This window comes from Anguilla anguilla, chromosome 4 (assembly GCF_013347855.1).
Source record: "Anguilla anguilla isolate fAngAng1 chromosome 4, fAngAng1.pri, whole genome shotgun sequence".
NCBI lineage: Eukaryota > Metazoa > Chordata > Actinopteri > Anguilliformes > Anguillidae > Anguilla > Anguilla anguilla.
This window is the reverse complement of record NC_049204.1, coordinates 25,961,551-25,976,204: the sequence shown is the minus strand read 5'-3', so window position 1 is coordinate 25,976,204 and position 14,654 is coordinate 25,961,551. Positions and strand designations below refer to the sequence as shown.

At 38.5% G+C, this 14,654-nt stretch overlaps 1 protein-coding gene across 1 annotated transcript in view; it reads left to right on the top strand.

Moving 5' to 3' along the window:
- The first annotated feature begins 88 nt into the window (after positions 1–88).
- zgc:153738 (uncharacterized protein LOC558115 homolog) overlaps positions 89–14,654 on the top strand; it is a 31,445-nt gene continuing 16,879 nt past the window's right edge. Inside the window, exons 1-6 of the mRNA XM_035413688.1 lie at positions 89–318; positions 8,535–8,859; positions 9,727–9,846; positions 10,938–11,123; positions 12,212–12,283; positions 14,065–14,270. Coding sequence (XP_035269579.1) covers positions 290–318; positions 8,535–8,859; positions 9,727–9,846; positions 10,938–11,123; positions 12,212–12,283; positions 14,065–14,270 — 938 coding nt within the window. The 5' untranslated portion in view covers positions 89–289. The remainder of the gene's footprint in view (positions 319–8,534; positions 8,860–9,726; positions 9,847–10,937; positions 11,124–12,211; positions 12,284–14,064; positions 14,271–14,654) is intronic.

The window sequence follows — 14,654 nt, the reverse complement described above, 5'->3', positions numbered from 1 at the left end:
TAAAATGAATATCGAACACCCATTTATTTCTTTTTCTTTTTTTTTTGTAAATTTATTTATTTCCGTTCCTTAAACGGTAAATGATTGGCCAAAAATTACATGGACCGAAATCCAGCGTGTTGTGCATCTTCGTTTCCCTACTATCTTTGCACTTGCAGTCGCTTCCATGGAGACGAGACATACCAAAACGCAGTTGCACAGCCGACGGCCGCACTCGGATTGTTTTGTTACAGAAATATATAACTTTCCTGCTACAGCGTTGATGTGATAACTAGTTCAAATTTAGTGGATGCCCTTGTCCATCAGCATGTCTAACAGGTTTGCAACTACAGTTTCCATACTCTATTGCAATTTTTTTGTTTCGGTATTAGCAAACGTTAACCGTATTTCAATATTAACGTTAGACTAGCTCCAGAGCCATACTTTGTCTTCTTCTATGTTTGATATTGTTAAGATAGTTAGCAAGATGTGTGGACTTTTAAAAGAGAAATTTTACGATTTGTTATACGATTGGTAACTTTATTTAACGTTTGCTGAACTTAAGGAAAATTAATTATTCATAAACCTTACGCTATCAAGCTCACATAGCCTAGCGTGAGAGCACCTGTCGTATCGTATTCGCGCAATAGACAGCAGAACGTATCGATAAACATGTTATACATAAAAAAAAATGAAAAACACGTTTTTAACGTACAAAACATCCCAGGTTACTCCCACATTCAAAGCACTGTCTACAAGTCATTGTCAGATCTTTGCTTGCCGAAAAGTATTGATATCAAAATTACGGCAAGTTACAAGAAACAATATTGGCTATCTACCTCACACAAATTAAAGTAACTGTATTCCAAAGCAATGCTACCCAAAGTTTCCTAACAAGTAACTTGGCCCTGTATTTTTTAATCGATCTTACGATCTGTAGACAATGTGGTCATTCAAACTTTGTGCCGCCTCAAAGTGTCAAATAACAAAAAATGCCCCATGCAAGACATTTAAATGAATGCATGCAACTGCTGGTTGAATAACTACAGAAAGGATATTCCTCCAGAAAGGATATGTTTATATAGCCTATATCCTTTCTGACATATTTAGGCCAATTCGATAAATGTTAAATCTTGCAAACCTATCCACACACACGTTAACCCCATTAATCTACTGTATGCTTGTACACAGGGCCAAGTTACCTGAAACGATTTGGAATACAGCTTGTTTAATTTGTGTGATTTTTTTATTTGTGTGCCAATATAGTTGTAATGTGACGTAATTTAGATATTAATGTTTCTATGGCAGGCATAGATTTGAATTAATAACTTATAGACGGCGCTTTGAATGTGTGAGTAACTCAGCTTTTTTTTTTACACTGAAAATGTGTTTTTCATCAGATATCATTTCTTTTTGTACTGTGTTTGTTATGAGTAAGTAGGCTAATACTAGTAATGCATATAAATGTGGGCTGTGAGAGACATGCATACACATAAATGCATGCAAGCACACATAGCCTACTAGCTGAAAGAAACACATAGGCATAGATTCACTCATTTTTTCATTTACGACAAATGACAAATAAATAAAAGTGTATGTCATAATTTTAAATTGAAGTGTTTTTAATGGCCTTTTGTAGCCTATATGACAGACCTACTAATTGTATGTTGGTAGAGGATATAGCCTATAGGGCTAGCTAACATTAATTTAGAAATTGCAGAGTAGCTAAGGTAGCCTAGTTAAAAAGTAGGTACCTGTAGGCTACGGGCACAGTGGTGAATGGGACTGTTTTGACTTAAAGAGTATATATAGCCTACCTGCCGTGAAGAAGTGTGGGTGTATTTTATTTGGATTTAAGAAATATAGTTTCCCATGAAGATTTTATTTTTAGTTACTCAGCAAGCCAGTGTAATGAGTTGAAGGTCTTCTTGTGTCCAAGGTGGGATTTGAAACCAGGCCTCTCACTTGTCCAAAAATCCCATAGGCTAACACACTACCCAGTGATCTACTAGTGAAGTAGATACTGAGGCTGCAAAGTTTAGAGTTTTTGAATGAGTGCACTTCTGTATATGTCCATTTTGCATGTGTATTCAATGTCTTTATTAGCTGATTTACATAAATGTCCAGTGGGGAAACATATTCTGTGTGGGCCTGGAGCATTTGTTGGTGAAGTTGTTGGTGAATTTGTCTGACGTTGTGTTCAATATTTACACCTGTTTCACCATCTAAAATTACAACTAGGCGCAGCTAAGTCCAGGATGCATGTTTATGAATCGCAACCATAGACTGTAGAAAAATATGAGAGTCACTGTGACGTCACCCATTGACTCTCCATGGGCTTGGTGAAAAGTAGTTTGTGAGCGCTGCCATGTTGTGCAAATTGGAGCCAGAGACTGCGAAGTAGGGACATGAAGTCCGGTTGTCCACTAACTGCGTGAGATACTACCGTATCTCGGTAGTGATGCAAACTGTCACTGATTCGTCCTCAAAGTATTACTGTCTTGTCCAAATAGCACAATAACTTGGCATATGGGGAGACATATTGGCATATGGGGAGATATTAGACAAAGAATTAACACCTATTGAGACTACTTTTTCTTGCGTAAAAAAATTATGGACATATTTTTACCGTATAGTTACCCTTAACTTACATTAAAACGGGTGGCTGAAACACCTATGCTGCAGCCAACCGTACAGCACTAGTGAGCAACGCCTCTCAACAAGACAAGGAAGTGAGCTTCGAAAACGCAGTCTGGTTTTTGCCGCTTGATCGCAACGCAGTTGTACCGAAACCACACACCCCAGCTATGACAAGATTCCAGAGCCCCATGAATCGTTTCACTAACATACCTAACATAACTAACATAATTTACTAACGTATAATTAACATATTATGACAGAAATTAAAAAGTGAAAAATTAATCGAATTGCACTCAAATTATATGGAGATACTCACATCCAAACAGAGACATATAAGAAAAAGCAGGCAGTTTGGAGAAGCAGAACTGAAGCTGTAAACAACTGTGGAGAAAAAGGATTTGGATGCAGACCGCAGGAAGTGGCCAGGAAAAAGGTGGAAAGACCTCTTACAAGCAGCGAGGCGGCATTCACGTGTGATGAAGAATCCCCCAACCGGTGGAGGACTGGCATCAAAAATATCACTGTACAAGCACCATTATAATGGACCTGTATGGAGAAGACTGGCCAGCTTTTAGTGGGCTGAACGGTGTCGACTGTACAGAGGAAGGACTGGAAACTGCTGAAACCTAAGCTGAAAAGGAGATCATGAGGCCCACACACCCCAACAGCTGTCTGAAATCGGACTCCAATGTGATGGACACGAGTCATGTAGGTAATTAGCCTAGGCTATCTATAGCCTGTCATGTGTGTTAAGAGTAAACAATGCCACATTGCTTAACTAGGGATCTTAACATAATAATCACACCTATGCATGTGCCAGTATTAAAATTTAGCATTATTTTGGCCAGCGTTTTCAGGATATGCAGTACTATAGTACTAGTTTTCAATCAGAAAACCACTGTTTTTAAAACATGTTTTTTTGTTATACATATGTAAAAATGTTAACATTCTGGACATGCCAATAATTAGTTTTAGCAAAACAACGGAATTCAGAAATCTGCTCTAAACAATTATTAGCAATGTTCAGCATTTTTTCTTTGGCTACTTACAACAATAACTGCAGCTTATTTAAATAGATGTAAGCAATTTGGCCCCCTTATAACTAATTAATGCACAATAATTAAATAACCACCTATAAAACTGGGGGAAAAAGGGCATCCAAAAGGTCCCAGAGTAAAAAGTGGTAAATACTACATCTTAATAGGTGCGAAGCAATAATGGCATCAGACAGAAATCTAAACGCAAAGCCTGTCTTATAATAGCTCTACATGCAACTATTATACAAACAAACTTAGATGTTAGTACTTAGCCTAATTAATTGTCCATCTTTTGCATTCAAAGTGCTTTCGATTTAGTTTATTTTGAATAATTAATGCTATTAACTATCAACAATTTTGAATGTTCCATTATCATATCTTGCATTAATGACTGTGATATCAATTTTTGATGAGTAAATAACCTTTAATGTTTATTTGCACAATGCATAGTGATATTGATTGTCTCATCCTTATTCACACCCTTTATTAATTACAGACTTCGGTGACTCCCCAGAGAACAATGGACAATGACAATGCCTCACAAGCCTCCATCCACCCAGAGGAGAAAACAATGTCCACCTGACCTTCAGAGTGTGCCACTGGAGAAGGAAATACTGAGTGGAGATAGAAACAAAGAAGATGCGGGTGGAGAAAGAGAAACTGTAACTTGAGAACCACAAACTTTCACTGGAATAGCTTTAGTGCTGGAGAGCTTCTGGCTCTTTTTTTCTGTTCAGATTATTGTTATAGACCTTTTTTGTTATTTTTATTAAAACTCTGACTTATTTATTGTATCTATTGATATAAATGTGTATAAGCCTAAAAAAAAATTAGTTTTTAGTCCATCTGTTATAAATTATTCAGTTATTCACATATGCCAGATTGTTCAATAAATCATTTATTTACAATGATTATAAACCATTTAGTATTTGACTACCTAAGTTATTGACAGGTTCGCTGACCTGCTCATGGCGTTTCTCTCTGATTATAGTTTGGCAATTGTCAGGTTATAGTTAGGCTATATGTCAGTTTAGGGCCTTTGGATCAGCTGAATTATGCGATTTCAGATCAGTCAGCCAGTCTCATCATTTTTGGCAGCAGGCTCCCTCTGATGTTCCTCTTCAGCCTTCTCTAACACCGGCGCTTCCATCGGGAAAGGTACCCCGTTCTTAGCACATATGTTGTGCAGAACAGCTGTGGCACTAACAACAGTGGTGACCCATTCAGACTCCATCCTCATCTCCCCATGCAAACAGTGAAACCTTGAAAGATTTGAAAGTATGAATTTGGCATATGGTATGGCACTGATTTCTGTTTACTTGCACTTGTATTTGCAATTCACAAGCGATGCATTTTCGTAAAAAAGTTTTGACAAGATAGTAAATTCTGTGAAAATCCTTGCAAATCGATTTTGTGAAACAAGCTCTAAATAGAATTGATCCATAAAAATCCCACCTGCGCTTGAGGACGCCTATGCAGCGCTCAATGATGCATCGTCTTCTTGTGTGCAGTTTATTGTGATGCTGCTCTTGCTCTCTCCTAGGGGCTATAACTGGTGTCATTAGCAATTTTTCAGAGAGTAGCCACTGTCCCTTGGATCCTTCCTTCCTCACACACCTTGGCCAGATGCGTGCGTTATGGGCAGATCCTTGCCACTGCATCACCACATCATTTATCTTTATGTCTGGGTGGCAGTTTAATGTGGAAACGATTCCTACATTTATTTACTTTAAAACTTATATTTAGAACGCCAGTTAGGAAAAACAATCAATCACCATTTAATGTGGAAGATATTAGTAACTGCAGTGCCGGAGACAGCGTACTGTTCTGGTCAGAGGCCTGCTCTAATTGAGGCGAGAGCCAATCAATTCATTGAAACAGCTCAACCCTGCTCAAACAAAAGCGTCCAATTTACTCACATCAGCATGCGTATCGAGAGGATTTGTCCGGTTTCTCAATATTCTCTCGCATCTGAAAGCTAACTAGTTGTGCAATCTATAAATGAGACGCGGCACATGCGGTTGTTGTTTTAATTTTCGCAAAGAGCATTACCTAGGAGAATAGCCCAAAGTTTCACTTACGCCTACCCTATAGTAGGTGCAGAGTTTACACCCAGGTGTAGAGCTATGCCCAGTTTGTGGAACAGGTTTATTTATTACGTCTGACCTCGCGCACATTCTGTAAGACCAGGCGTACGTCCAGCTGGTGCAACCAGCCCCAGGTGTCTGAACCATTTGTATTGGTTGGGATGGATCTTGTGGGGAAACTGACGACTGTGTACATATGCTTCATGATCCACTACAAAACAAAGTGAGCCGAGGCATAGCCACTAAAGTCTAAGCAAGCTGAGGATGTAGCATAATGCATTGTGGAATTTTTCTATGGGTTTGGGGCTCCTAAACAAATTATCTCTGATTGAGGAGGGGAATTCAGAAATATGGTGCTGTGAAGTTGTTTTTTTTTTTTGTTGATGCATGGTAGGTTTGATTTAAAGCAGTGACAGCATACGTTATGTGCCTGTTTTCCCCAAAGATGGTATTTCTCTGTAATTGTACCGCCGTGGCAACACATTTCTACGCTTGTGGGTCAGGCACTCTTCGCGGTAAGGAGAGATTTTAGGACAGCGCTTCTGATATTGCTTGTGTCGAAATTGCTGCCACCAAAATAGCGAAAGATTCACTTAACAGTCACATGTGCCCAGAACGTAAAGAAGTCAGGGATTCTTCACCGTTAGCAACATAACTACAAATCCAACTGATTGTACCATGAGCTTAACTATTTTGCTGAGCCTGTACAAAAGCAGCAGGGCACATTTCAATTGTGATTCTAAAAGTAGCAAAAAGCTAAATTGTAGACAATCCATTTGAAATGAAGGCATATGCACTGCATATTGTATTTGTATTGTCTCTACGTACCTAGGAGCATGGGGACGATTTTTGGTGTGCGTGTAATAGCCTAATATGCACTGATGGCCTTATAGTTCAGCTTATATTGATGTAGGCTACAGTAAAACATTGATTCAGTCTCTTCCATCAAACTTAGTAGCCCTGTTTATGTTAATATGTTTGTGTTGTGCCAAAACTATTTTATATTTGTACTTGTAAATCACAACTCCTAAATTTATTTAGTTTATAACATATTTAGGACATTGTAGGAGAATTTTGAGACTCCCCATGAGTGTGATGACGTCACATGTTAAAGTTAAAGGTATTCCCATCAATGTTGATCAGACTGTTTCCTCCAAACTCTCAATGCTTCATGATAAAAATTATATACACTCATATATCACATGTATAACTATATACTAATATAATCAATATGTAATCCAATAACTCTATATCAGTAGTTGCAGCAAAGCTTATGGAAACGCAAGAAACCACAGTATCCACTGTAGAAAAAAGGCAAACGCAGAAGGCTTAAAAAAAACCATACTTACTCAGCAGAAAATTAGTGCCAACTAGATATGCTAGAAAACTAATACTTTACAGTGACCCATGTGTAACCTGAATAAAGTAAAAAAGGTACAGGAGGCTATAGCTCTATGAACTTGTATGTGTAAATGGAAAAATACAGAAAGCAATGACGTGTATGCACAGTGAAAAAGTACAGAGTAAGGGAAAATTGGAAAAATACAGACAGCAATGACGTGGTGTATGCGTAAATGGGAAAGTACAAAGTAAGGGAAAATTGGGGTACCTGTCCACTGATGAAGATTAATTAAGAACATCAATAGACTAATTAAAGACATCAATAGAACTAAAAATCAGTTTTGGGGCACCTGTCCACTATGATAAGAATAAATAGAACATCATAAGGACCGAAAATCATCTTTATGCCAAAAAGGTCAAATTGACCCACGAACAGGAAAGTGAAACTCCTTACTGTGCCAGAAAAGACCAGATGGCTGATATTTTTAGAAATGTGTTAAAGGGGGGTTGTGGGCACAAATTGTGTATAAAATGTATGCAAAACTGACAATCGAGGTTCAATTCCCCTGAATTGATCCGGCTTTGTGCACCTGTGCAATAAAGTCTAAACTTTCTGAAGAGCTTGCTGCTGTTGTGTCTTTTCCCTCCTGAAATTGTTTTCTACAGATTGGCGATTGGCGTGGAACTCTGTCGTTTCCTAGACACGACAACATCAGTTAGAGAAAACCATCGCCGTTTAATTGCAATGCACTCTGGGTAGTGACGTCAAATGTTTTCACAGGCCTCGGTCCATTGCTCTTGTCCATTGAGCGACATTGAAAATGTTCAGCCTTTATCGATTCGAGGCAGAGTGGGACATTACTCAGCAGGAAAGCACAGAGGACAGCCCTCATTAAATAAATCAAAACTGTGAAGATTAGAGGCCAGAGGAGATGAGAGTAGGGCATAAGAGATTTCTCTGCAGCAACTGCTCGCCTGTGCCAACAGTAATGGAAAAGTTGTCTGTTGTAAAGAGCTCCACTTTCTAGCAGCAGCCGTTCAAAGTCACTTGACCATATAGATCAAAGGTTTTTTATTGATTTATTTCTTACAAAATCATGACCTCCAAAAAGTCAATAATTACTGTAAATGACTGCGTCATTGTAAACCAGCTTCTAAAAACTCCTACATTTTCTGATTCGGGCCATTAGATCCAGTGTTTGTTTTTTTTAGTCGTGAAAATTTTTCTTGCTCCAACTCATGTATTATATATTACATATAAAATGTATTATGTCGAAAGAGAAATTGTTGAAAAAAATTGCATTAATCAACCTAATCTGTTCATAAATGCAGGTTTTCCATAATTTGTGCCAGACTGTTTGTCCCAGACATGATTAAATCTACCAGAACCTAATTAATAATTGTTTGAGTGTGACGTTTGAAAGAGTAATGTGACTTTTTTCTTTCCCAGGACTTACAGTGAGATCTGGGCAGATGCCCAGGGGGGACTTAACAGTCTGCTGACCCAGGAGCTGGCTGAGCAAGTACACCCTGAGAGGGACAGAGTGGTTTTCTTCCAGTGTTTGGTCACCCTCTATGTACGTTATGTGAAAATATTTAGGCAATTGGAGGAAGCCTATGACCAGATTGTGCACCCCCAGAAGAGAAGAGTCATCCGGGCTGTTTTGGATGGTGTGATGGGCCGTGTGCTGGAACTCAAGAATGAGATGGTGGAGAAGGAGTTTTCTGAGTACCATTACATGGATGATGTCATCCAAGACTTGAAGCTGACGCCAGTGAGTAATTACAGTAAAATTTAAATATTGGAAATTTATCCTTTTAAAAAACAAAAAGCATATAGACAGGTGACAGCTTAAAGGAATAACCTGAATAAATGAGTGGAAAAACATAACGAATGCACATGCTTCCATACAGGTGCCCCTAATAATAATCATAAAAACCAAAAAACAGCAGTAGGCTTCCAGCACCTGTTCAGTACTTGGACCCCTAAAAAAGATCTGAACAATCCCAATAGGGCTCCAACAACTTTGCTGCTTGGGCCCCTAATCATGCAGTTAATACGGAGAATAAGTACAACTTCCAGCACTCCAGCAAGGTCCCATCTAGAGCAGAGGAAATGGGGGATTAAAAAAAAATGATAAGCAACTGGCTTTTCAAATAAACCATACACAATTAAACAGGACCAAAAGCCTTTTACATGCAGACATGATTTACCTTTAGCAAAGCTCTGCCTTTTTTCCCAATCCTCCACCCACAGCTTGGAAACTGTTACTATCGTTGATAACATCAGGCAAACAGTGCTATGTTCGGACAACTAAGCCATTTGCTTTCAATGAAGAGTTGGAGGTCAGAAGATAGTTAAAAGATGTGCATGGGGAACTGGTGACATCAGATACTTCGACCATGTAGATGATTTTTTTTTTTTAACTCTTACCCCAAAACCAAGAACAGTTTGCTGAATTTCTCTTCTTTTGCAATCTCAAATTTGAACTAACAAATTTGAGTGAATTGGACTTGACAAAAAAAGCTCATGAAGCATGTTCAATATTGTAGAAACATTGATACACATCATCAAAGACCTCTTAAGAGAAAGCCAAGATTACACAATATTACAATTAATATACGTTCATATCTTTTTTAAGACAGATATTGAGATCCCAATTCCAAGATATTTCCGGAATGAGCGAAACCAGGTGCTGCAGGACAGAGAGAAGATGCTATCCAACACCCTTAAATTAATGGAAGGGGTGGAAAAACCCTTGGTAAGTTGACTATTTTTAAACATATTGTGGAAATTTTAAGAGGCCAAAACTGGGATACAGCGGAAAATGGCTAATAGCATTTCCAAAATCGCGGCAATCCGAGATGTTGACAACAAATAAAATGAAGATGTATGTTCCAGATATGGAAAATCATCAACACAGAAAAAGAAAAAGTAAAGTGATTTTTGGTGAATTTCTGAGTTTTATGCAAGCAGCAATATGGTCCTTGTGTTAGTGGAGCACCAGGTAATTTTCCCTCTGGAGCAAAACTACCCTTTAGGGCTTTTCACACTGCACTTAACCCTGAACTAAATGCATTCTAGAACCATTTTAACCCTGGGCTAACTGGGCTCTTAACCCTAGGTTAACAGTTGTTTCACACTGGCAAGTTCAAAGGTCAGATAACCCCGACTTTAACATTAGCTGGCCCTGGTCCCGGAGCAGATCCCTGTAAACAGTGACTGACTGTTGCCAGTGATAATAGGATTTCACACATAAATGTAGGCTACGAGAGACATGCATACACATACATGCATGGTAACACATTCTAGACGAAAGAAACATAGAAACACATAGATTAAATTTTTCCTTGACGATGAATGACAAAGAAATGAAAGTGTACTGTATGTCAGGGGTGTCCAATACATCGATCGCAGAGGCCATGCTGGTAGATCGCCATGTAGTTTTAAAGAATGCGGAATTCTTGGCTTTTTCACCCCATTTCCTACGTCAGAATTACAAGAAATAAGCTCGCAATTGCGAGAAAAGTCACAAATGCAAGAAAAAAAGTCAGAATTAAGCTATTTTTTTTCTGTGACGGAAACAGGCTTTCATAGTTATGTGCTTGCTTTGCAGGCAGCCCCAAAGGGCAGCATGTAACTGGCCTCAACACCTCTGTTAAGCTTGTATAGTTTTTATCAGAGGAATGTTAATTATAAAAACAAGTGGAATTGACCTCTCAGTCTTCTAGCAAACTGCAGACTTCATATCACTATTTATAAAAAAAATTTGTGTTTGTATATGTATTTGCAGATTATGTACTGCATCAAGGTAAGATATAAATATTTTTTTTCACCGGTATTACTATTCAGTCTTTGGAAGTACATCCACTAAATTTTGAGGAGGCCGTCAAGCTCATACAAGTGTCTGAGAGAGCGCGACAGGGAAGGCTGCGGGCCAAGTTCATGAGGGAGATCCAGCAGGATGGAGAGAGGCAGAGAAGGGCCAAGGATCGAGACCTGGCTGCCATCAATCATGCTGCAGTTCACATCCAGAAGGTGATACAGATAAAAAAATAACACTACTATTTCACATTAGCCAAAAGTACCTTCCCAGCTTCATTTTAATTGAGCAGGTAAATAATGAAATTATGAAACCAGAGGAACAGTAGTGGAATATATAGAATTGGCTGTTTTTTAAATTGAAAATTTGTGTATGTCTTGCTGTGACCATGTCAATGTAATAATCAGTTAGGTTTTTAGAGGAACTGAACCTTTTAGAGTTGGAAAGCAGCCATTGTTTTCTGGAAGCATATTGATTTAGTTTTAAAGCCCCCCCCACCAAGTCCACAACCATTTGTGAATATATACATTTTATGACTTTCTTACCTTAGGCATGCCACCCCACTAAGCCATAACTTGGCATCAGTAGTACATCAGTAGATCCTACTCTTTCAGATGAACAACTGTCTCTCATGAAACAACCATCAGCAACCATTTTGATTTTCCACCATTTGGAATTTCTTACAAAACCTACTTCTGCAAACTATTCTTAGGCCGTTAAGATGTGTGTCACCAAATTAGGCTTGAAAGAATCTGGGGAGTCTGAAATTGAATAATTATCAAAAAAAAGTAACTTTCAAAACAATCTGAGGCTACACACCTGTTGATCTGCACCAGTACTTGTGTCAATAGCTTATACAAATAACTTGTATTAGTGATGCTAAGACTAAATTGTTTGTTTGATGGGTGAATGTATGGGAACTGAAATGGGAAAAACTCCAATCAGATTATCAACACTACCATGCATAATGTATTCATACAGTGTAGCCTATTGTATGCGAGGAAAATAAAATCTAAGAACAGCTAAACGTGTTCTTTCACATTAGTTGTTTAGCAGTGGAAGAAAATGTAAAAAAAACTTTCCAGCATAAACTGCCCACATAGGATACTGCAGTGCTGTCCACAAGCAATAGTACTATCATATGCAACTGCTTCCAGCTTTGTCAACTCATATGGATCCTTAAAACCTTTTTAAAAAACTTTTCAAAATGAGATTTATGCTTCAACACTAAAGTCAGGATTGCAGGTGTTGCCAACATGTTTACAATGCTAAGTGAAATCAAACATGTTTCCATTGCCAATAGGTATGGAAAGGCTACCAACAGAGGAAGAAAACAAAGAAGGACAGAGAAGAAGAGATGATTTTTCTGGGCATGGTGAGTTCAAAGTGTGTGTAATTTGATATGGTATCGTTTAAGAAAGTATTATTGGTGCAACATTATGCAGTTCTTCAAGTTTCTCCAAGGATGGAATTGTAATTGTAATTGAAAAATGTTTAGAATAAAAACTACTTGTGTTTATGACACACCTTAATAGCATTCAGGCAATTCTTGTTTCAAGACGTGACTTACTGTAAACTGCATATAGTCATGTCCACAAGCTTGCAAAAGTCAGGGATTTTTTTTGGTCTAATTATGTCAATGAATTTTGGGTTTTTGAGAGTGAGGTGTGCTTTGTGGAAAGGCTATGCGAATTTGCCACTCTACACAACTGCCTAGATGACTAGCAAGCTAGTTTTCCATTTCACCCACATTCTCAGTTGATGCAACAGGTCACTAGCTTGCAAAAAATGAGTTGATCAGATTTACTGTTCATGTGTGTGGATGATTTTGTTTTTGCTGCAAGTATACATTCTTGTCAAAATTAGAGAAATTTTGGAATTCATCAACTTGTTAGAATTTGTTCTTCAGGGTATATTTTATAATTCTTCCACACCAGACATATGTAGCATACACTCGTTACATTCATTGTTACAATTTACATTCTTCCATGCGGTTTCTGTAGTTGTCACGGCTTTCGTCTGGATTTTGTTTCGCACTTTGAATCTTTGTCTAGTCAGTATGTCTCAGGAAAGCAGCTTTGGCGGGGCTGTAGCGGTGGCTGTTGGTGGCTGCTGTCGGGGTTGGCGCTGTTGGGGCAAGGCGTAGAGCAGAGGCTGGAGTTCTTCTATGCTCCTCCTAACTTGCTTTTTCTGTCCACTCATCTCCCTTCTCTGATGCCTCAACTTTCTTTTTCAACATTATTCCTTCCTGCTTACTTACTTACATTCAGTTTCTCTTTCCCACTCCCTAAATTTATCCCATTCTGTTTTACTTTGTCCTTTCTTTTCCTTCTGTAACCTCTCACTCTGCTCCATCCTGTCTCTGCACACACTGCGTTTCTAAAGTTGCTGTTTCTACACTGGAGAGGTGACCAATGTAAACATACACTACTGCTACTGCTCAGTGTATGTATGCATTTTTACCAGTCCACTTTTTCAGTTACATTTTTTACATTTGTAGGTCTGCATCAGACCACCTGATTTTGTCAAGTTTGGGGCTAGATCTAACAATGCATGTACCAGATTTAATTGCTTTATGTCAAACCATTTTGGATTTATTTGCTTTTTGTGATGAACTACACTCACATGCAAGTTCATTAGATTACTTTTGGCATAGTAACTTTGTTTAAATAACTTTTGTTGATATTTTGTCTGTACATTCAGTATAACAAGCTTCATTCAAAGTGGGCAATTCAAAAGGAGGCTTGTTTGTTCAGCCTTGGACTTACTAAATAAACAGCTGAGGGTGATTTGAAGTCAACTGAAAAATAAAAGATCAAAGAATCCTAATACACTTGGGTTCCTGTTTTCAGCTCCTGCAGTGCTTGGGCCCCTTAAAAGTATTCTTAAAAAATAGGGTTCCATCACCTGTGATGTGTGGACCCCTTGCTAGTCACTTCCTGAAAGCAGCCACATTTGCTTTCATAGCAAAATAACATAATTTCATGAACTCTTTTTGAAATGTTTCCAACTCAGATACAGACCTGGAAAAAGACCTGTTCTTAGCTAATGATATTATTTAAGATGATAATGATGATAATGTCAGGATGCTCAGTTTGAAAGACACCAACACCGCCTTATCTTGTTTGCTGTGTCGCCTTGTACTTTTCCCCCCAGGCTCTGGGCTCGGCCCACTCCCAGACATGCAGTTCCATACTTGCTGCCCGGGCTAATGAGGCCTGCAGGAGGCAGAGGCAAAACCAGCATGAAGAGGACTTCCAGAAATCAATCATTGCTATAACTGACCAGCTTAGAGAAGTAGAGGGGCCTGACATGAAGGAGACCATGAAGGACCAGATCCGGCAGTGGTTCATCGAATGCCAGTGAGGAGACCACCAGTGGCTTGATAGCGGGTGGGGAAGTTGCAGTTCTGTGTTGGGTACAGAAACCTTGTACCACTACGGTACTGGTTCCTATACAACCGTTATCTACCGGACTGAATCGCAAGGCAAATTTCAGTGCCACACACCTTCACTAGCTAACATTAAATGCATTCTGTCAGTTAGCGGCAGCAGTTACTGTTAGCATGCTAGCTAGCATTTAAACAAGAGCGAAATGGTATAAAAAATATAAAGTATAATTTAATCAGTTAAATAAACAATTCAATTGTTACATTTATTTGCTTTTGCCATTAAAAGATGTTCTTTAATGTCATCATCACTGGTACCATTTTAAAACTATCATTATAGCACTGGTATTGACAAAAT